The sequence below is a fragment of the Salmo trutta genome, chromosome 33, assembly GCF_901001165.1.
Source record: "Salmo trutta chromosome 33, fSalTru1.1, whole genome shotgun sequence".
NCBI classification, from domain to species: Eukaryota; Metazoa; Chordata; class Actinopteri; order Salmoniformes; family Salmonidae; genus Salmo; species Salmo trutta.
The window spans coordinates 4,431,921-4,456,671 of NC_042989.1; the positions used below are offsets into that span (position 1 = coordinate 4,431,921).

Genomic DNA, 24,751 nt, shown 5'->3' on the forward strand with positions numbered 1-24,751 from the left:
TATTTCTGTCTTCATACTCAAATCGGGGAAAATAGACACTGGGCAGAGTTATCTTTTAGAATGTTCTACACCGTCTTAGCATCTGAGCAAGACAGGACACAAACACGTCTCTAGTTAGATGCTGATGACCTAATCAAATATTTCTGAGTAACTCCAACTGTATGAAAAAGCCAGCGTGCACTTTCATGTAGAATCTAATACTATAATAACCGGCTCAGTGAAAACCAAGACAAAGATAAGAGGCTATGAGATCTCACTTACCTCCTTTAGAGGGTAGAAAGCACCTGTCCGGCTAGCGGCTAACCAAATACATCCAACCATCCAAGTGCTGCTGTAGCCAGCTGCATACCCTGGTCCGCTCTGCTCTCAACTGAGCCCGTATCTCAACGAACTACTCTGCTGCTGTCTCCAAGGAGACCCAGCAGTCACATGACTATATGACAATGCAGAGTCAGACTCTCACTCTCTCTCTCACCATCTCTGTCCTCTCTCTGCCTCTATCCTTCTCACACACGCACACACACACACACACACACACACACACTATTTTATAGTCCCCTTACAAAAAAACGAAAATAATCACGTGGAAAATCAAGTGAAATTTCCAAATGATTTTCACATGTGAAATCAGGTGAAACCATGTGTTTTTGGAACACTTCACGTGACAATTCATGAAGTTTCACATCTGGATTTTCACGTGATCACAATCTTTCACATGTGGATAAAAAATGTGACGAGATTTCACAAGCAATGCCCTGCAAACAACAAATGGACATTACGACACACACAGTACTTTTAACATAGTGTTTCCAATGTACATATTTAACACACTTGGAAATACATGACGTATGTTTATCTATACAGTAATTATTATTCAACATGTCCTCACCTGGGATTTGAACTCACAACCTCGTGGTTCACAGCATTCCATTCTTCCTGCTATGCCACCATGTCTGTCATTTACTGATTTCACCTGTATTGCTACACTTTGGACTTCAAAGTAAATCTCAGCCTTGTTAAAAATACTCTCAAGAAAAACGATTATACGCATCATAGTGATTCAGGAGTAATATTAAAACAGAAAAATATGCCCCACCAACATTAGACAACTACAGAAAACCCACAAATTGCTGAAATAAATGTCATCAATAATGAGAGAACAGTCAGAATAACTGATTACTAAAATAACAGTGCAGATGGCACTCTTTTGTTAACTGCAGAGCTGTATTATAGCTAATGAATGTGTAGGGAAAGCTGCAGACTTTGTGGCGCAGCAAAAATATCAGGGGACCTTAAGTCCAGAGGTTGTAAGTTCAAAATCACAGATGAGGTCATTTTTTCGCTGAACAGCGTACCACTTATTTTAAATGCCCCATACCATTTCATTACTTTACTTACAACGGTTTGGGATGGTTTAATGTTATGTGCCGTTAACGTGATAACACGTGACGACATGTAAAGCAGCATTGTGATAATATGAAACTAGACACACAGACAGGCACACTGTTAAAGCTGCAGCCATTCCAAATGATAGTTCACCCAATTACTGATTGGAGGTTTGGCTATAAGAAAACTGGCTCTATGGATACAAAGAACAAAGAGCATAAATATGTCCAACAATGTCACGGATTCCACAGAACATAAGCCTCTGACCATACACTTCAGTCGTCCTCCTATTTCTTTTCACTGAGCCAGTTGCTAAGACAAACAAGCCTGTTGACATTCTCAGATGATAAAGCTGCTCTCTTCTTCTGTACGATATGCCCAGAGAGTGAAAACAACCTCTCACAAGGTGCTGACGTGGCAGGCGTTGCCAGGTACCTTCGTGCAATGCAGGCCAGCCTGGTGTGTGGCCCTGCATGCTGTGACCACCACTGTAGTGGACAGTCCTCCATGTTGATGCTGGCCTCTGCTTTGTAACGCTCCACACATTTTCTCAATGGACTCCTCCTCTTCGTCAGATTCGGGCGAACTCAACAAGAGGGCAGCTTTTTTTCTTTGGTGGCTCTGACTCTGTTGCTTTACCAGGTTGCTGTGCAGGCCTCTCTTCCTTCAGCAAGTTGCTGACCAAAGCCCACACCTCACCCCTCTCAGGTCTGGGAAGGCACTTCAGGTCCTTAAACCGATCTTCAGCCATGTGGGGTAGGTGTTTTCCTTGCATTTCTGCAGGTCTGTCGTGAATGTCAGCTTGAATCTTACCACGTAGGCTGGGTCATCATCGGAGCTCTCCATCACCCAAAAGGAGGTGGCACAAAGCAGGCAACCCCACCAATAGTACTTCTCCCCTCCCAGAAGTTCAGTCAAGTGCCTCCAGTGGAAGATCATATAAAATCACTTCAGTCAATTGTGAGAGACTTGTTATACACACAGACTCTATCTCTCCACTCTCTCTCTCTCACACACACACAGTTGTATTATAACACTAATAGTGCGATAAAGACTGTAGCGCTCCAGTAGTGCCACCAGCTTCCGCAGTTTCTCCAGTTCAGCTGTGGTCGGCATGGTGATGTTGGTTTTCTGTCGGGACAGCGCATCCCTCAGTGGCTGTTGGTTTCTGTGGACACGCTTTACCATTCCCAGAGTGGGACTCCATCTTGTTGTGACATCTTGTGCAAGTGACTCCTTCTTTTGTCCATTTATAACTTGCTGTGTTTGAAATGCCCAACAGTTCCTCAGTATTTGGCTAGGGCATTGTCGAACCCGCTGTTCCGTAGGGACACTGTGATGGACCTTTGGAGACGGTGCGCGGTGCAGGGGAGGTGTTCCAAAGGCAGACGTCTCGCAGCTGCAATCACGCTCCATGCACCGTCTGTGCAAAGTGTGGTAACTTTTGTTTTCAACGTTCCACTGCTTTGCTACATCCGGCGCACGTTTCAGCATAGTGCCTCTCTTCTGTCTTCATTACGGCCAGAGCGTGTGAATGCAGTTTCCAGTTTTTATCGATGTGAAGCGCAGTAACCTCAAGGTACTGCACTTCACTACTTGACTGAGGGACCTTACAGATAATTGTATGTGTGGGGTACAAGGATGAGGTAGTCATTCAACAATCATGTTTAATAACCTGTTGAGGCCAGGGGGCAGTATTGAGAATTTTGGAAAAAAATATGTGCGCATTTTTAACTGCCTCCTACACCAACTCAGAAGCTAGAATATGCATATTATTGTTCAGGTTTGGATAGAAAACACTCTGAATTTTCTAAAACAGTTTGAATGGTGTCTGTAAGTATAACAAAACTCATATTGCAGGCAAAAACCTGTGAAAAATAGATTTAAAAAAATGAGAATTTTGTGACTGTACTATTTAGTGTCATTGTTTTAAAGATACCACAGTGAGAAAGGATTCTGTTCGCAACTCCTACGGCTTCCACTAGATGTCAACGATCTTTAGAAAGTTGTTGGAAGCATCTGTCATGAATACAGACCGAATAAGAAAGCTTACAAGTTGACACGTCATCACTTCATTTTTTGCGCCTGCGCATGAATCTGAGAAGAGAGTCTTTGTCATTATCGTTTATTCTAGACACTTGATAGGTTGTGTGAAAATATTACTGATGTTTACTGATGTTTCACGTTAAAAATGAAACAAAAGATTAGTGCTAAACAACGTTTGACATGTTTAAACAAACGTAAATAGATTATTTACTAGGTTTTCTTTAGCTTTTCGAAGTGACTTTACAGTGCCCACCTCATTTTGTGGGAGCCTACTGAACGCTAACTATTTGGACATAAATGATGAACTTTGTCAAAAGAAACCACATTTGTTCTGGACCTGGGAACTCTGGCAGCGCCTTCTGATGGAGATAATCAAAGGTAAGGGGATATTTAGAATGTTATTATCGATATTAGATGATGCTAATGCTAACGGTATAGCTTAGCTTAGCTTAGCATATAGCCTATTGTTGTTAGCATAGTACCCAGTTTATGCAAAATGTGATTTCCCAGTAAAGTTATTTTGAGATCTGGCCATTCGGTAGCAATTACGAGATGATAATATATTATTCTTTGAATGACAATATTATAATTTACCAATGTTTTCGAATAGTTATTCCGTGATTTGTAATGCTGGATTCACTGGGTGCATTCGAGCCGAAAAAAATTCTGAATTTCACCGCGACTGTAAATGCTGTTTTTGGATATAAATATGAACTTGATGGAACTAAAAATGCATGTATTGTATAACATAATGTCCTATGAGTGTCATCTGATGCAGATTGTCAAAGGTAAGTGCATAATTCTAGCTAGTTTTCTGTCTGTTGATGCCCTTCTTTGAATTGGCTAAACATTACATGCAGCTATTGTCAATGTACTCTCCTCACATAACCTAACTTTATGCATTCTCTGTAAAGCCTCGGAAAATCGGACAGCGTGGTTAGATTTAGGAGATATATCTTTCAAATGGAGGAAAATAGTTGATTATTTGATTATTTGAAATGATTACTCTTGCAGTTTTGAATTCCCCGCCATGGTCACATGACAATGAATCCCATTACCGGGATTAGATCGGGATAAGATCCTCAACAGGTTTTAACAGAATGTGGACACTGAGTAATTTGTTATGTGACTTGTTAAGCAAATTTTTACTCCTGAACGTATTTAGGCTTGCCATAACAAAGGAGTAGAATACTTATAGACTCAAGACATTTCATCTTTTTATTAATTTGTAAAAATGTCTAAAAACAGATGTGAAAATGCAGATGCGAAACTTGTTCCAAAAAGACATGGTTTCACATGTCTTTTTGGAACAGATCATATGTGAAGTATTCCAAAAAATCACATGGTTTCACGTGATTTCACATGTGCAAAACATTTGGACATTTTCCACTTGTGTAAATGTGTTTTTATCATAAGGGGACTTTGTGCACCCTCTAAAATAATGGATGCATGAAGCCCCTGTCTGTGTGTGTGGGGGAGGGATGCGTGTGTGTGGGTGTGTGTGGGCGTGCGAGAGATTTTACTGTAATTGAAATCAGAATGTGTAATTCATGCAGTTTTTCCATAAGTGAGGATGGAGAGGGGGAGGGTGGATAAGAAAAAGTTGTTTCAGGTGTTTGAAACATCCAAAGTCCTCCAAGGCCCAATACACAACAGGCATTTCATATCAGAGGAGGCTGCTGAGGGGAGGACGGCTCATAATCATGGCTGGAACAGAGTAAATGGAATGGCATCAAACACATGGAAACCATGTATTTGATGTATACTGAACAAAAATATAAAAACGCAACATGCAACAATTTCAAAGATTTCACTGAGTTACAGTTCATACACGGAAATCAGTCAACTGAAATAAATAAATTAGGCCCTAATCTATGGATTTCACATGACTGGGAATACAGATATGAATCTGTTGGTCACAGATGCCTTCCAAAAAAGACCTTCCACTATTTGCCTCATGCAGCACGACACATCTCCTTCGCATAGAGTTGATCAGGCTGTTGATTGTGACCTGTGGAATGTTGTCCCATTCCTCCTCAATGGCTGTGCGAAGTTGCTGGATATTGGCATGAACTGGAACCCGCTGTCGTACACGTCGATCCAGAGCATCCCAAACATGCTCAATGGGTGACATGTCTGGTGAGTGCGCAGGCCATGGAAGAACTGGGACATTTTCAGCTTCCAGGAATTGTGTACAGATCCTTGCGACATGGGCCCATGCATTATCATGCTGAAACATGAGGTGATGTCGGCGAATTAATGGCACGACAATGACCCTCAGGCTCGTGTCACGGTATTTCTGTGCAATCCCACTGCCATCGATAAAATGCAATTGTGTTCATTGTATCTGGCTTATTGCCTGCCCCCACCGCCAGCATGGGGCACTCTGTTCACAACATTGACATCAGCAAACCGCTCGCCTACACGACGCCATACACGTGGTCTGCAGTTGTGAGGCCTGTTGGACGTACCAAATTCTCCAAAACGACATTGGTAGAAAAATGAACATTCAATTCTCTGGCAACAGCTCTGGTGGACATTCCTGCAGTCAGCATACCAATTACACGCTCCCTCAAAACTTGAGACATCTGTGACATCAGGTTGTGTGACAAAACTGCACATTTTAGAGTGTCCTTTTATTGTCCCCAGCACAACATGCACTTGTGTAATGATCATGCTGTTTAATCAGCTTCTTGATATGCCACACCTGTCAGGTGGATGGATTATCTTGGCAATGGAGAAATGCTCACCAATAGGGATGTAAACAAATGTGTGCACAACATTTGAGAGAAATCAGCTTTTTTGTGCGTATGGAAAATATACGGGATCTTTTACTTCAGCTCATGAAACATGGGACCAAAGACTTAACATGCTGTGTTTCATATACAGTACTGTACTATCCTCTCAGAAATAATCAAACCTTTTTGCATACAGAGTACAAAAATAGCTCCCATTTCTGGAGAAATATTGTTATTAAGAGTAGTGGTTGAGAAGACTCTTACATAAAAAGGTTTAAGACTGATGTGCTCGGAGTGTTTATAAGGATGTTTTTGCACTGCGACTGAAGCTCTCCCTCCCTCCATCCCTCCCTCGCTCCCTCTATAAAATGAATCTACTACTTAATGCACTCTCCCTCATTCTCTCCGTCTGTCAATATCCCTGTCATAAAATCTCATTGCGCTCACAGCTAAATTAATTACAGAACTATTTCCTATTGCAATGGCAGTGATAGGATTAGTATTGACTAAGGGGATGTGTGAAGGAATAAAAGAACAGGAGGCATTCTGACATTACAGACAACAGTCAGTCCTTTAACGATGAGTAAAGGTTGGGGGGAAGAAATATTTACAGTTACAGTGAGTATGACCTGGGGCATCATTTATAAACATTGCACCCACACTGTCATGCCCTGAGAGAGACGGTTTATTTCTCTAGGTTGTTAGGTCAGGGTGTGGGGGTGGGCATTCTATGGTTTATATTTCTTTGTGTTGAGCCGAGAATGGTTCCTAATCAGAGGCAGCTGTCTATCGTTGTCTCTGATTAGGAATCATACTTAGGAAGCCCTTTTTTCCACCTTTAGTTGTGGGATCTTGTTTTTGTGTAGCTGCCTGTCAGCAGCCCAGAACGTTACGTTTAGTTTTCTCCTGTATTGTTTTTGGTGAGTTTCATATTTATTAAACATGTGGAACTCTAAGTACGCTGCGCCTTGGTCTACTCCTTTAGACGATCGTGACAGAAGATCCCACCACCAAAGGACCAAGCAGCATGCCCAGGAGGAGCAGAGAGAGTGGAGGACGCCCTGGACCTGGGAGGAGGTAATGGCAGGGGACAAGACCCTGCCATGGAAGCAGGTGGAGACGGCGCAAGCGGAACGGCGATGCTATGAGGAGCTAGCCCAACAACGGAAGCCCGAGAGGCAGCGGCAAAAGAAAAATTGGGGGGGGGGGGCACACGGGGAGATTGGCTAAGTCGGGGTTGAGACCTGAGCCAACTCCCCGTGCTTACCGTGGGGAGCGAGTGACCGAGCAAGCACCGTGTTATGCGGTGATGTGCACTGTGTCGCCAGTGCACACTCACAGCCCGGTGCGCTCGGTGCAAGCTCCTCACCGTTGCCGTGCTAGAGTTGGCCGTCAGCCAGGAAGAAGAGTGCCGGCTCAGCGTTCCTGGTCTCCAGTGCGTCTCTTCGGCCCAGGTTATCCTGGCGCGGAACCTGTAGTGATGATCCATGGCTCGGAGCCTGCAGCGACGCTCCCCAGTCCGGAGCCTCCAGCGACGCTCCCCAGTCCGGAGCCTCCAGCGATGGTCCGTAGGCCGGAGTCTTCAGCTGCGGCCCGCAGCACCGAAATCTTCAACGACGGTCTGCAGACCGGAGTCTTCAGCGGCGGTCGGCAGATCAGAGCCTCCGGCGATGATCCACGGTCTGGTTCCTCCGGCGACACAGATGCGGGGGGATCAGCGGGCGGTGTGGGGGCTACGCCCCGAACCAGAGCCGCCGCCAAGTATAGATGCCCACCCGGACCCTCCCCTATAGGTTCAGGTTTGCGGCCAGGAGTCCGCACCTTTGGGGGGGGGGGGGGTACTGTCACGCCCTGACCTGAGAGAGACGGTTTATTTCTCTAGGTTGTTAGGTCAGGGTGTGGGGTGGGCATTCTATGGTTTATATTTCTTTGTGTTGAGCCGAGTATGGTTCCTATCGTTGTCTCTGATTAGGAATCATACTTAGGCAGCCCTTTTTTCTTCTACTCCTTTTGACGATCGTGACACACACAAAATATGCCCCCTTGATGTGAGAATGTGCTTGTCTCCCGCAAACTTTAGACCATGCGTACGCACAGTTTCTAGTGGTTGAAGTCTTCCATTACAAGGAGGCAAAAGTAGCCTAGCAGCCTTGTGTAGGAATATATCATGACACACTTATTCATAAAAATTTTTAAAAAAAACAGGCAGATAAATATAATAACATTTGCCATTAGCGAGAAAATGTACGGATTTAATGGATCTGATCCGAAGTGCAGTATAATGGTAGAACAGTCACCTTTTCGTTTGCAGGCCACGTCAGAATACTGTAATGTCACATTTCTCCAGTAGACAGTATTTCATTTAGAAACAGAATATATCACAACCATTGCGGAATAAATTCCTCACATTGTTTTGGCCATGATAGCTCATATTCCCTAAGTAGCCATACAACAAATGACCAACTGCATCTCTCATTTATATAATTGGGCCTATTAGATAAGCTATTATAATTTCACCTCTTTGCTCTATGCATCCCGAGAGGGAGCGGCGGTTTATAACGTTCAGTAGAATTTAACAGGTAAAACAGACAGTTGATCATATGCATTAAAGTGTGTAGGTCACCACTGTAAGTAGGCCTACTGTAATTAGAATTTTTTTACGTTTCAGAATTAGCGGGCAGTGCAGCATATTCAGGATAGGGAAAAAGTAAATGCAAAACATTATTGATTTGAAACGGTCTGTTTACAGGTCCACAACCATTTGCAACTGTTTTTGTCTTTCAGAAACGGTCAGATAGGCTACAGCAAATGTCACTGCATAATAAAACATTCTGCCAATGCCGCCAAAGACATTTGATCCAAGTTCACCATTGCTATTTCCTTCAGATACTGTCTTGGCCTAATTCCAATACTTCTAAAGTATACAGCAAATAAGGGCGTTACTGTCACCAAAAAAACGACAGGCAGAGGAGGTCAAAGACAGGCAGAGGAGGTCAAAGACAGGCAGAGGAGGTCAGAGAGAGAGAGGGAGGAAGAGGGTGAGCGGTGTTATTCAGGCGGAGTTATAATGCGCGCGCACAGTTTTACGACAGGTCTGATTTATAACAGGAAACGTGTATGTATGGCGTGCACCAAGTTTATAAATATTAATATTTTTGTGCATGCATAGTTTTTCAGAAATGGCACACAGAGATATTATTGTGTAAAATGTACATAACAGTTATATACGGAACAAAAATATAAACTCAACATGTAAAGTGTTGTTCCCATGTTTCATGAGCTGAAATAAAATATCCCAGAAATGTTTCATGTGGACAAATTTTGTGCACAAATGTGTTTACGGGTCTCACGAGTGTCGCAGCGTTCTAAGGCACTGCATTGCAGTTACAAGTTAGCTCACAGAATGAAGGGTTTGTTAAGAAGAGAGAGGAGAGAGAGAGAAAGAGAGGAACTATTGCTCCATTCTTCTTACAAGTCTTGCACAACTTTTTATTATTACCCTTCACAAACCACGGCCTCTGAGGACCGGGCCAAACCAAAAGCATAATTGGTGGCGGGGGGGATCCAATCATAAAATGAGGAATTGAGTAGTACTGTGTAGCGTAAAGCCACAGAAAGCCAGTAGCTACAGTAGGAAAATAATTTCCAATCCATCATGATATATTATTGAGGGAGTCAAATAGTCAGGTGCTAAAAACATGGTCGCCTAAATCAGTTCAAAATGTACAGATCAACAGTGACAGATAGTCCATCACAAAACCATAACTCTGCTTCCCTTCATGTAGTGTATAAATCCACTGGAAACTCACTGTCAGCCAGGGGATCCTAAACTCACAGCTTGCTTATAGCCTGCTGAGGAGCTCAGGCCACACCAAGTATATCATATCCACTGTCTGTCACACAAGGTTCTCATTAGCTCAATGGGTTTAAATCCTGTACATTGACATTAGCCTACACTTCAATCACATATTAATCCTTTACGCTTCAAACCCACCCATTATATCTGCCGATGTCTTAACATTGCAGCCAGAGTTCAATTTAAACGCCATCGTTTTAATTACACTGTTTCATTTCGGTTCAGTCCTCCTAATACAAATTCAGGACATTTTTACGAACCCTCATCCTCTCAGAATACATTTGTCCTCATTAGAAAACAGACGACTATATCTACGTCCTAAACGTAACCCTATCCCTTTTGTAGTGTACTACTTTTGACTTGGGCTGGTAGAGCTCTAGTCTAAAGTAATGCACTTTATAAGGAGTAGAGTGCCACTGGGAACACAACTTAGGTCTTTGAAAATGGTCTTTGAGGAAGAGGATGTATTTTCCCCTACATTTATTCCAGAAGGGTTCCGGGGAATATTGCTAGGAGGAAGAGCAGCATTTAATTGCCTCAGATTTAAAATTGAAATAGGAAAATGAAGAAGCAAAAGCCATATGCAAAACAAACCGACCATTGTGCCCTCTGGTCAGAGCAGATACGGCAAAGATAGAAAAATTATTTTATGAGTTTTATTCAATGCTTAGGTTTTACATTTGATGACTTTTCAGCCCCTCATCATACTTCATCATGATCCATAATACCGTTCTTGGACTCGTTGCCCAACTCATTCCCTGCTGTCACCACAATCGGTTTGGTTTGGTGGAACCCAGAAAATCATTTTCAACATCATTCAAGGGCGGTATGGAGGGAGATGACAGACAGGAGGGAGAAGCTCTGTGAATAACCCTCATACTGCGTCAGTTTCTACTTTGACTCCCCAGCAGCAACGAAGAGGCACACTAACAGTAGCCTGATCCCAGATCTGTTTGTCTGTCATGCCAAAGAACAACCATAGGAGTATGCAAGAAAGCACAAATAGATGTGGGACCAGTCTTCAGTAACAGGTCATGTTTCAGGAGTAAGCAGTAACCTACATTACCTTGCTTTATAACCTCCTAATTATACACTGTGCTGCTAACCCTGAAACGGCTTCTGAGAGAAAGCATGAGAATGCACATTGCCCATCAACAATCTCGAGACTGAGGTATACTAAAGAAACATAGGCTTTAGCTAAGATGTAAGACCCTATTCAATGAAATCTGGTTACTAGCGAGGCACATTGTATTTGTCAGATGCGCCGAATACAACAGGTGTAGACCTTACAGTGAAATGCTTACTTACAAGCCCTTAACCAACAATGCAGTTTCAAAAATACGAATAAGAAATAAAAGTAACAACTAATTAAAGAGCAGCAGTAAAATAACAATAGCGAGGCTATATACAGGGGGTACCGGTACCGAGTCAATGTGCGGGGGCACCGGTTAGTCGAGGTAATTGAGGTGATATGTACATGTAGGTAGAGTTATTAAAGTGACTATGCATAGATAATAACAGAGAGTAGCAGCGGCATAAAAGGGGGGGGTGAGGGAGGGGGGAAATGCAAATAGTCTGGGTAGCCATTTGATTAGATGTTCAGGAGTCTTATGGCTTGGGGGTAGAAGCTGTTTAGATGCCTCTTGGACCTAGACTTGGCGCTCCGGTACCGCTTGCCGTGCGGTAGCAGAGAGAACAGTCTATGACTAGGGAAGCTGGAGTCTTTGACAATTTTTAGGGCCTTCCTCTACACATGTAATGCAATTGTATGCTACTAACGAATCCTATCACTTAACATCTCAAAAGAAAACTCCATATTAGTTTATTTTTACACACGCTTCGTTCTATCTGCTAAATCCATCATCAAATGCACAATTTCTGTGAAATGCAGTGAATACACTAGAGAGCCATAAATCTCTGATATATATGCACACACTTTGGTGTTTAGCAGTTGATAATTTAAACTATAAATCATTTTTAAAGCTCTTGATACCATTAATAAGTCTGTGATCTCCCTTAAACAGTCGGAGGGAGGCCTGCAGAACAACCCTACAGGGTCCCAGTAGGAGTACTGATCTAGGATCAGTTTAGCCTTTTAACTCATAATGATTTAGAGAGGAGACCTGATCCCAGATCAGCACTCCTACTCTGAGCTGCGGACCCAGGAGTGATTCAGAGTCTGGAGATATAGTATTTCTTAGGCAGTAATGCAGGAAACTACGCACATCACACACATTTCCACACGCAGCCTGTTTCCTCTTGGCATTTTTTTGATTACTACTTTTTCCTCTGATGGCTCTGAATGTCAGTACTCACTGACATTCAGCCCGGGTCTTAAAATAACTAGAAAACCAGACAGAGAAAGAGATGAATCTGACTCGTAGTCTGCAGTATGACGGTAGAGCGCAATGGTATCCAAGTAACAAAAAGGGATGTAATTGACAGAAAACTCATTTGCAGCTTATTGGACTTGTAAAATCAGCATACTAGAGAAAACATCAACATGAGGAAACGGTAAGTAAACAACATCTAAACCAGAACAATCTTTCACACGTATTTATTTTATTTTGAATCAATTTATTTCAAGGAAGTGCCGATCAAATATACTGTATGTTGGTAATACGAAACGTGAAATGGATTACGGAATAAACACAGTACATATTATTCTGAAAAACAGGACATTTTCTGAAATGTAAATTAGACTGAAGATATGCGACAGCCAGTAAGATATACAACAGTTTCTCCCAGCCAGAGTCTTAGAGTTATACCAAACCTCCGGCTTCATGACATAACACACAGCAGACTGATGGTGTCCAAGACGCTGTTCAAAGAACCTACAATTCCTTAGAATATAATAGAATTACTTAGACTATAATAGAATTACTTGGACTATAATAGAATTACTTAGACTATAATAGAATTACTTAGACTATAATAGAATATAATAGAGCATTCTATTTCTATGAAAGCAGCCTCCTCTCAGTAAAACCAATCTGAACCTACACGACACCTCATCTTTCTCACATGTACTGTATAACTAAGTAATCACGGTCCTTCCATTTCAGTGAGAAATGATTGACAATGCACCATCAATTTAGGCTGGCGAACACCTGACTTTCGAAGTCCGCCCTCTCTACGCTGCGAGTCACGTGGGTCACGTCACCAGGCTACCATCAATTGACAGAGAGCCAATGGTTGCATCATAAGGAATTTGGACAACAGACAGTGCAGAACTTAAAGGGAAAAGGACAAAGATGGGAGTATCTTTGGTGAAGATAGACATACGGGGTCGGTTTCATGGACACAGATTAGGCCTAGACTTTTAATGGAGAATCTCCATTGAACATGCTCTTTAGTCTAGGACTAGGCATAATCTGTGTCCAGCAGAGGTAGAAGTATCCAGAATACTTACACAGTGTGGGCCATGGTGTCCTGCGGTTTCTCTGACTGCTCAGGGAACATTGGGTGAGGTGGCTCTCCAATGGGGACACAGCCTAGAGACTTACTGATGGCGTGGCTCAGCTTTTTAGCCGGAGACTTCTGTGAGAGAGGCAGAAACAAGATGGTGGACATTACATTCACCCTAACTGAAATTCCAGTTTACTTATTGAATTGTTTGAAGTGAAATGGAATTGACCACAAAACTGTCTGTTATAATGTGGGAATTGCTTATAGAAGTAGTGTAAAGAGATGTATTTGTAATTGACATTAAAATTCTCTAAAATATCCAGTTATGTTGTGTAGTGCACAAAGAAGGGCCGTTGTGGTATCGGCTTGAGGGGGAATATACACGGCTGTGACTATAACCGATGAGAATTCTCAAGAGGTAATAAGGTTAGTATTTGATTGTGAGGTATTCTAGGTTGTGTGAACAGAAGGAATTTGAATTCCTGTACGTTATTACAATCACACCATGAGTCGTTAATCATGAAACATACACCTCCGCCTTTCTTCCCGGAGAGATATTTATTCCTGTCTACGCGATGTACTGAGAACCCAGCTGGCTGTATGGACAGGGACAGTATATCCGGAGAGAGCTATGATTCCGTGAAACAGAGTATGTTACAGTCCCTGATGTCTCTCTGGAAGGAGATCCTCGCCCTGAGCTTGTCTACTTTATTGTCCAGGAACTGAACATTAGTGAGTAATATACTCAGAAGCGGTGGATGGTGTGCACACCTGAGTCGGACTAGAAGTCCACTCCGAATACCTCTTCTCTGCCAGTGGCATCTTGGAGCAGCCTCTAGGATAAGATCAATTGCCTTGGGGAGTAAGAACAAAGGATCCAATTTGGGAAAGTTGTATTTCTGTTTAGAATGCTGGTGAGTTACCACCGCTCTGATATCCAAAAGTTATTTCTGGCTTTATGTAATAATGGACTGTCATTCGTCTAGGGCTATCTTCTGTATACCAACCCTACCCTGTCACAACATAACTGATTGGCTCAAACACATTAAGAAGGAAAGAAATTGCACAAATCAACTTTTAACAAGGCACACCTATTAATTGAAATGCATTCCAGGTGACTACCTCACGAAGCTGGTTGAGAGAATGCCAAGAGTGTGCAAAGCTTTCATCAAGGTAAAGGGTGGCTACTTTGAAGAATCTCAAATATAAAATAGATTTTGATTTGTTTATCACTTTTTTGGTTACTACTGCGTTTTCATAGTTTTGATATCTTTATTATTATTCTACAATGTAGAAAATAGTCAAAATAAAGAATAACCCTGGAATGAGTAGGTGTGTACAAACTTTTGACTGGTACTGTATATATTTCTTAATTCCATTCTTTTATTTTGAGATGTGTGTCTATTGTTGTGTATTGTTAAATACTACTGCACTGTAGGAGCTAGGAACACAAGCATTTCGCTACACCCACAATAACATCTGCTAAATAAGTGTATGTGACCAATAACATTTGATTTGAAGAATGACAAAATCGGTTCATACAAAATAGGACCAAATACATAGTTCTCTTTGCTTTGTCATAGATTTTTCTAATTCTACAACCAAATTTGCTCAGCCATTTAATTCTGGTCATGATGCCCTAAAAACAAACAGTAATCACCATCCTTAGTTCAGTATTGGATTTGGAACCAGTGCAAATCCTTTCCCCAGCTTGAATTAAAATCACACTGATTCAGAATTGGGAGAATGGTGGCATAGCATTAGAAACTCAATTTAATTAGCTGAAATTAGTAAAAAAAAAAAAAAACATTAAATCCCTTTCAGAATATTTATGGGATCTGATGTGTGATCTGAAAGAACTGACCAGGTGAAAGTCAGCCTAATGATGTGCAGGTTTTTAAAGCACCAAATAGTTTTGCCTGCTTCATGTTTTCATTTTTGTCATGGATTAAATTGCGTGATAATGGTATCGTCACAGCCCTACTGTCAAGTCTTTTTCCAATCAGCGCAGACGAACGGGAGGAGACGAGGAGAGGAGGAATTTTAAAAACCAAGAGAGATAGAGCCTTTGTGGTTGCCATGCCTACCCAAGAGGAGTGCTCCTTCATTTGATGCTGGTTGCTATGGGGACCGTTGGCATGGCCACGCCAGAAGCAGCTCTGACAGAGTTGGTAGCCATGGCACTGTTGGCACCGGTAACGGAACCCCATCATACTTTCACTCCGGCAATAGGAACATTCCACGGGATGGAAGACTAGAAGGAAACCACAGAGAAATGGTTCATAGGTCATAACATAACATAACATATTATAAAATGTATTATAAGGCATGATAAAAAAAAATCACAAATATGCTTATAACAGCATTATACCTACAGGTAAAAGTGTTACCATATTTGTCAATAGAAATGCTTAGATAGATTAGAATGACTATTACTGGTGTTTCGGTGGCAAATTCACTGTGAAAATAGAGCCAAGAAGAAAAGTAATAACAGGGTAACATTACCATTTTCAACATTAGCGAGCCGGTGCATGAGAGGTAGCCACACGAGGCACTGGGGGGGAGGATCTGCCATCAAAATGTCCAAAAACGTGTTCAGCAAGATCTTCTTCTAGATACAAACACACCAAGATGCATTCAGTTATACAGAGATAGCACACCCCAATGCATTCATTTATAAAGCGGCACAGAGTGGGACAATTAAAATAATTCTCAGCAAGATCTGGATAACAACAGATGTGGATAAGGTTCATTGACAGACAGCAGAGAAGCAAGACCTTGTCAGACAGAATGCAAGTAGTAATTCTGCTGGCATCGACTCCATGGGCACAGTACGTCCCAAATGGGAGTCTATTCCCTATGTAGTACACTGCTTTTGACCAGGGCCCATTGGGCTCTGGTCAAAAATAGTGCACTGTATAGGGAATAGGGTGCCATTTAGGACGCAACCCATAGTGGAAGAAATGGACAGCACTGCAAAAGGTCATCTTCAATAATAGATTAACTATCCCTGCTTATTGAGGATAACCTTTATAATGCTGTCCATACATTTTTTCTATGGTCTGTGGACTATATTTACAAGGTTGTAGCACCCAACCAGGCTGTCAATCACACTTGGGCTAACCTGGACCACCAAATCAAATAAAATTGTATTGGTCACATACACATGGTTAGCAGATGTTAATGTGAGTGTAGCGAAATGCTTGTGCTTTAGTTCCGACAGTGCAGTAATATCTAACAAGTATTCTAACAATTCCCCAAAAACTAACAATGACCTAATGCACACAAATCTAAAAGGGGTGAATAAGAATATGTACATATAAATATATGGATGAGAGATGGCAGAAACACATAGGCAAGGTGCAATAGATGGTATAAAATACAGTACATACATATGAGTAATGTAAGATATGCAAACATTAATAAAGTGACATTATGTAAAGTGGCATTGTTTAAAGTGACTAGTGATCCATTTATTAAAGTGGCCAGTGATTGGGTCTCAATGTAGGCAGCAGCCTCTCTGAGTTAGGGATTGCTGTTTAGCAGTCTGATGGCCTTGAGATAGAAGCTGTTTTTCAGTCTCTCGGTCCCAGCTTTGATACACCTGTACTGACCTCGCCTTCTGGATGATAGCGGGGTGAACAGGCAGTGGCTCGGGTGGTTGATGTCCTTTTTGGCCTTCCTGTGACATCGGGTGCTGTAGGTGTCATGGAGGGCAGGTAGTTTGCCCCCGGTGATGCCTTGTGCAGACTGCATCACCCTCTGGAGAGCCTTGCGGTTGAGGGCGGTGCAGTTGCCATACCAGGCTGTGAAACAGCCCGACAGGATGCTCTTGATTGTGCATCAGTAAAGGTTTGTCAGGGTTGTAGGTGACAAGCCAAATTTCTTCAGCCTTGATGAGGCGCTGTTGTGCCTTCTTCACCACACACCCTTGTGGGGCCCCAGTGTTGAGGGACAACAAAGTGGAGATGTTGTTTCCTACCTTTGCCACCTGTGGGAGGCCCGTCAGAAAGTCCAGCACCCAGTTGCACAGGCCGGGGTTGAGCCCCAGGGCCTCCAGCTTGATGATGAGCTTGGATGGTACTATGGTGTTGAATGCTGAGCTGTAGTCAATGAACAGCATTCTTACATAGGTTCCTCTTGTCCAGATGGGATAGGGCAGTGTGCAGTGTGATGGTGATTGCGTCGTCTGTGGACCTGTTGTTGCGGTATGCAAACTGGAGTGGGTCTAGGGTGGCCGGTAAGGTGGAGGTGATATGATCCTTGACTAGTCTCTCAAAGCACTTCATGATGACAGAAGTGAGTGCTACGGGGCAGTAGGCATTTAGTTCAGTTATCTTTGCCTTCTTGGTTACAGGAACAATGGTAGCCATCTTGAAGCATGTGGGACAACAGACTGGGATAGGGAGCGATTGAATATGTCTGTAAAAACACCAGCCAGCTGGTCTGCGCATGCTTTGAGGACGTGGCTAGGGATGCCGTCTGGGACAGCAGCTTTGCGAGGGTTAACACGTTTAAATGTTTTACTCACGTCAGCCACGGAGAAGGAGAGGGGGTGCAGTCCTTGTTAGCGGGCCGTGACGGTGGCACTGTATTATCCTCAAAGCGGGCAAAGAAGGTGTTTAGTTTGTCTGGAAGCGTGAAGTAAGTGTCTGACGTGGTTGGGTTTTTTTTTTTTTGGGGGGGGGGGGGTGGATCAGCTTAATATTGCAGAAAGAATATTGCTTCCATCAATGTAATTGTCTGCATAATTTCCAATCCCCCATATATTTCTGGGATAAATATATATATCCATACACGCATGCATATATATACACATATATACATACACATACCTATATAGACATACTTTTTGGAAAAATATACCTTTATTATTATTCCCCGCAAACCCTACAACCGATCCCCCAATTGGAGTAAACTAATAAACACTTCGGCTTTTACCTTCAATTTATTCATCTTATACACCTTTTACAGACAGTCTATTTTACGATAGTTATATTTTGTTTGTTTTTAGTCCTTCCTCTATTTCTGATGTCCATCCAGTTTGATTTCTATTTGTAACTGTGCTATATTACAAAAGTTCTGAACCTATATACATTTTACAGACCCCGTATGTTTTACATTGTTAATCTTGTTATTAGTCCCACCCTTCAGCTCCATTGAACCCCTCCCATCTATTTCTCAACATCATCCATTTCAGATTTCTATTTGCCATATATTTTTCAACTGTGCTGTGATGCTTCACAAAACAATTGAACGTTTCTATTCTCATAGCTTCAACAGATTGTAAATTAAAAATAAACATTTTGGTTGGTTTTCTTTTTGTAGTTCGTGATTTCCTGTAGACCCTGCCACATACATCTCGTGTCTGAGTCGTTCAATTGCGACTCCACCTTGTCCCTGTACTGGCATTTCGCTTGTTAGATTGCCTTGCGGAGGGAATAGCTACACTGTTTATATTCAGACATATTCCCAGACCTCTTTCCATGGTTAAATGAGGTGGATCGTGCTTTCAGTTTTCCGCGAATGCCGCCATCCATCCATGGTTTCTGGTTAGGGTACGTTTTAATAGTCATAGTGGGTACAACATTTCCAATCCACTTCTTTATAAATGCACTCACCGAGTCAGCGTATAGGTTGATGTTGTTCTCGGAGGCTGACCGGAACATATTTCAGTTCGCAAGATCAAAACAATCTTGAAGCGTGGCTTCTGATTGGTCGGACCAGCGTTGAATGGTTCTCGTCACTGGTACATCCTGTTTGAGTTTCTGCCTATAAGATGGAAGGAGCAAGATGGCGTCGTGGTCGGATTTGCTGAAGGGAGGGCGGGGGAGGGCTTTGTATGAATCGCAGAAGTTAGAGTAGCAGTGGTTTGAGGGTACTGCGCATACGTGTAGCGCAATCAATATGCTGGTAGAATTTAGGTAGACTTGTTCTCAAATTTGCTTTGTTAAAATCGCTAGCAACAATAAATGCAGCCTCAGGATATATGGTTTCCAGTTTGCATATAGTCCAGTGAAGTTCCTTGATTGCCTTCTTGGTGTCTGCTTGAGGGGAATGTACACAGCTCCGAAGATAACTGACAAGAATTCTCTTAGGTAAAATGACCGGCACTTGATTGTAAGGAATTCTAGATCAGGTGAGCTGAAGGACTTGAGTTCCTCTATGTTCTTATGATTACACCATGAGTTGTTAATCATAAAGCATACACCCCTGCCTTTCCTTCTCCCAGAGATGTGTTTATCTCTGTCGGTGGCTGAACCGATTCCGACAACATATCCTGAGAGAGCCATGTTTACGCTCTTATATCCAATAGTTCGTCCCGGCTGTATGTAATAAGACTTAAGATTTCCTGGGGTAACAAAGAAATAATACATAAAAAAACGAAATACTACATAGTTTCCTACGGACTCGAAGCGAGACGACCATCTCTGTTGCCGCCATCACTGTGTTCCCTGGTACGTACAGTTGAAGTTTACATACACCTTAGCCAAATACATTTAAAACTCCGTTTTTCACCATTCCTGTAATTTAATCCAAGTAAAAATTCCCTTTCTTAGGTCAGTTAGGATCACCACTTTATTTTAAGAATGTGAAATGTCAGAATAATAGTAGAGAGAATTATTTATTTCAGCTTTTATTTCTTTCATCACATTGCCAGTGGGTCAGAAGTTTACATACACTCAATTAGTATTTGTTAGCATTGCCTTTAAATTGTTGAACTTGGGTCAAACCTTTCAGGTAGCCTTCCTCAAGTTTCCCACAATAAGTTGGGTGAATTTTGGCCCATTCCTCCTGACAGAGCTGGTGTAACTGAGTCAGGTTTGTAGGCCTCCTTGCTCACACACGCTTTTTCAGATTTTCTATAGGATTGAGGTCAGGGCTTTGTGATGGCCACTCCAATACCTTGACTTTGTTGTCCTGAAGCCATTTTTCCACAACTTTGGAAGTATGCTTGGGGTCATTGTCCATTTGGAAGACCCATTTGCGACCAACCTTTAACTTCCTGACTGATGTCTTGAGATGTTGCTTCAATATATCCACAGAATTTTCCTGCCTCATGATGCCATCTATTTTGTGAATTGCACCAGTCCCTCCTGCAGAAAAGCACCCCCACAACATGATGCTGCCACCTCCGTGCTTCACGGTTGGGATTGTGTTCTTCGGCTTGCAAGCCTCCCCCTTTTTCCTCCAAACATAACGATGGTCATTATGGCCAAACAGTTCTATTTTTGTTTCATCAGACCAGAGGACATTTCTCCAAAAAGTACGATATTTGTTCCCATGTGCAGTTGCAAACCGTAGTCTGCATTTTTATGACGGTTTTGGAGCAGTGGCAACTTGCTTTCTGAGCAGCCTTTCAGGATATGTCGACATAGGATTTGTTTTACTGTGGATATAGATAATTTTGTAGCTGTTTCCTCCAGCATCTTCACAAGGTCCTTTGCTGTTGTTCTGGGATTGATTTGCACTTTTCGCACCAAAGTACATTCATCTCTAAGAGACAGAACATGTCTCCTTCCTAAGCGGTATGACGGCTGCATGGTCCCATGGTGTTTATACTTGCGCACTATTGTTTGTACAGATGGACAGGGTACCTTCAGGCGTTTGGAAATTGCTCCCAAGGATGAACCAGACTTGTGGAGGTCTACAATTTAAAGTTGTTTAAAGGAACAGTCATCTTAGTGTATGTGAATTTCTGACCCACTGGAATTGTGATACAGTGAATTTTAAGTGAAATAATCTGTCTGTAAACAATTGTTGGAAAAATTACTTGTGTCATGCACAAAGTAGATGTCCTAACCGATTTGCCAAAACTATAGTTTGTTAACAAGAAATTTGTGGAGTGGTTGAAAAACGAGTTTTAATGACTCCAACCTAAGTGAATATAAACTTCCGACATCAACTGTACATCCTTTGTGAATGTCTCTCTCCAACTCTCTCTCTCTCTCTCTCTCTCTCTCTCTCTCTCTCTCTCTCTCTCTCTCTCTCTCTCTCGCCAACTATCTCCCCAACTCTCTCTCCCCAACTCTCTCTCTCTCTTTCCAGAGCTCTTTCTCTCCAGCTCTCTTTCTCTCCAGCTCTCTTTCTCTCCAGCTCTCTCTCTCTCTCTCTCGCCAACTCTCTCTCTAGTTTATTATGTGTGAGCAGTGCACTTTTTATATAATTTCAGTGAGAGAAATCCCCTCCTGGCCAGTCCAACCTACCTGTTGAGGGAAGCATGTCCGTACGGAGTGTTCTGTGTATCCAAACGACGGGCCCTCGAACACAGCTGTGGGCAGCTTTAGAACCTCCCTCAGAAACTGGTCAAACTTAGCAAAGGCCATCACACCATTCGAGTCAGAGATCTGGGAGAAGATATCTAAGAGAGAACCAAGTGTGGTGGTGAGTACATCAGTGCCATATACAGTCGCTAGTGAAAGTCTACACACTCCTTGCACAGTCTTCACATTCTGCTGCCTTGAAACGTAAAAAGGATTACATTCGATTACACAAAATGTTCCAATTTACTAAGAAATATCAAATGAGGATGTATTGATTGTGTATGTCTTCACACTCCAAAGTTAATACTTGGTGGAAGCCCCTTTGGCAGCAATTACAGCTGTGAATAATTTAGAATAAGATTCTACCAACCATGCGCTCCTAGGGCAACATACAGGGGTGCAACTTCGGTTTTAGAAGTGGGGGGGACATAATTATTATAATTTTTATTAAACACTCCAAACAGCCTACCCGACCACTCGGGGGTGTCTGCATGGTCCTAAAGCACACTGTTGCCTCATTTTGTATCACATTCCAATGATAAAACTGGGGGAGACAAAAATGCAATTTCAGAATGTGTGGGTGGGGGGGAGGGGACATGTTCCCGATCCCCAGTGAAAGTAGCTCCCCCAGGCAACATGTATCCATGTTTTTTTGTCAAAATTGCTCAGGCTCAGGTAATCTGGTTGGAAATCATTGATGGACAGCAATATTCAAATGTTGTCTCTGATGTTTTAAGCATATTTAAGTCAGAACGGAGAATGCACCATTCAGGAAAACTCAATACCTCTTGGAAAACCAATCTGGTGTGTCTTTGTCATTAAAATGTGTGTAATTATCCTGCGTAAAAATACAACTCTATCCCAGGGTTTTCAGAAGACTGAGGTGGATATCCTCTAATTTTTTACCTGGGCTTTGCTCCCTTCTTATTTATTTTGATCCTAACTAACTTCCCAGTCCCTGCCGGTGAGAAGCTACCCTCTGTATCTTCAAGTATTGTGGTGGCAACATCATGTTATGGGTATGCTTGACATCAGCGGGGACTGGGGAGTTTGTCAGGATCAAAAGAAATACGAAAAGAGCAAACCCAATGTAAAAAGTTAAAGGAATACCCTCATCATTCTTTTGAAAACCTAACCCTGGGATAGAGTTTTATTTTTCAGCGAGACACTAGCAATGTTACCATCCAACTGGCGACAGATGTTCATGCAAATATGCTAAAATTAGCATAAAACCAATATGCGCTTTTTCCCCAACAGAGATGTGTTTCCATCAAATTGACTTGTTGCGGATACTGTGGGTAATTATGTACTGCACATAAAAATACCTTTTGCGGTGTACCGGATAAAAAATACAAGTTAAATGAGTTTCCATCGCATTTTCAACTCTATTGATGATTTTCTCACAAATTGTTTTTGTTATATATAGCGAGTATGTGCCCACCCTGGTATTGGCACATGTGCTCTAGCCAACATCTCGCAGATACAGCCTACATGATGAGATTATTATGGACAAAAGAGCAAGATTCTTTTTATTTGTCAAATGGAAGCCAAGCATTGATTATCATGTCACCAGAATACAACCCTCAATATTTATTGGAAAGGAGCATCAAGCTCATCACCTTGCACTTTCATCAACCTGTGAAGTTCATCATAACTTATATATGTTGCCCTTAGAGTTGGTCAAAATTGGTAGAATCTTATTCAAAATGTTTCACAGCTGTAATAGTTGCCAAAGGTGCTTCCACCAAGTATTAACCCTGTGGTGTGAAGACATATGCAATCAAGACATCCTTGTTTTAAAAAAATATATTTGGAAAATGTTCTAGAACTTTCTTTCACTTTGAAAATCTGTAGTAGGTTGTGTCGATCTGAAGTAAAATTTTTTGAATGTAATCATTTTTTTATTTTATTTTAAGGCAGCAAAATGTGAAGACTGAAAGCGGTGCGTATACTTTCACTAAGCACTGTATATGCCATTTATATAATTTATTGAATATGAGGTATGGGTGATAATTCTTCTTGACACTTCCATCGAATAAAATTACAACAATGATGTTTGTGCTGTAATTGACTCAACAACGCCCCCGTGTGTATCCTTTATGCAACCGCAGACAGGGTCAGAAAGCAGATACTGTAGACCAGGGTTTCCTAAACTTGGTCCTGGGGGCCCCCCTTAGTGCACATTTAGGTTTTTGCCCCAGTACTACACAGCTGATTCAAATAACCAACTCATCGTCAAGATTTAATTGGGGGCCCCAGGACCGACTTTGGGAAACCCTGCTGTAAACTCAACCATGGAATTAAAAGTGTGGCTACTGCAAAACAGAGGTAACTTTCCATTTAGTTACATTAACTGTAACTTATGCCCTTCGGTAAAGTTCAAGGAGATATACTTACAACGTAGTTTGTCCACTATTTTCCCTCCACACATGGTTGCCAACATGGATTTCATCGAGAAAACGGTCAGTTTCCCGTGGCCTTCACTAAACACACACACAAAAAAAGCATACATTTACGAAAATATGTAACAAATGTATTGAAACACACATTGTTAGCGTTCTGATAAAGGTGAAGTTTATTTCCCAAAGCAAATTCCTCTTTTTCCATTATCTACTTTAGCTTACTGGCCACAATGGAGCACAAATAATTGGCACTTCTGAATCCATCTTGACCTGGACCATGTTGTCTGAAGGACCAAAATCATAATTTCGAGGGGAGAGCTTTGAAGATTTCAGCATACAGATTAGCCCTGGAATGTATAGCGGTCGTTTTATGAGCTCCTGACTAGTTCTGCTATTTCGTACGGTTTTTTTCTTTGGAGATCGTAACTTTTTGGATCATAAATGTTTCCCACCATCGTTTTCTATGATCAAAAATACCTTCTTGACATCAGAACACTGATCGTTAACCTCGATTTAGATGAAGATTTCTACTTAAATGAGTTGGCGCCGCAGGACATACAGTACTGGTCACCCCGGAACAAGCCCTAATCCCCAACACTGGGAAGAGAAAGAGATGGCGATATATAGAAACCGACATGTGGGCACACTGAT

At 42.0% G+C, this 24,751-nt stretch overlaps 1 protein-coding gene across 19 annotated transcripts in view; it reads right to left on the reverse strand.

Moving 5' to 3' along the window:
- The window catches only part of dtnbb (dystrobrevin, beta b), a 50,307-nt gene that overhangs the window by 13,313 nt on the left and 12,243 nt on the right, over positions 1-24,751 (reverse strand). For 17 of the 19 annotated variants that reach the window (XM_029729562.1, XM_029729545.1, XM_029729548.1 and 14 more), the window contains 5 exons: positions 24,096-24,181; positions 21,642-21,796; positions 15,940-16,045; positions 15,522-15,688; positions 13,439-13,566 (listed from right to left, as the gene is read on the reverse strand). In XM_029729562.1, coding sequence (XP_029585422.1) covers positions 13,439-13,566; positions 15,522-15,688; positions 15,940-16,045; positions 21,642-21,796; positions 24,096-24,181 — 642 coding nt within the window. Of the gene's footprint in view, positions 1-12,586; positions 12,870-13,438; positions 13,567-15,521; positions 15,689-15,939; positions 16,046-21,641; positions 21,797-24,095; positions 24,182-24,751 lie in introns of those variants that run through there. The other 2 variants (XM_029729564.1, XM_029729549.1) reach the window with 2 other exon arrangements.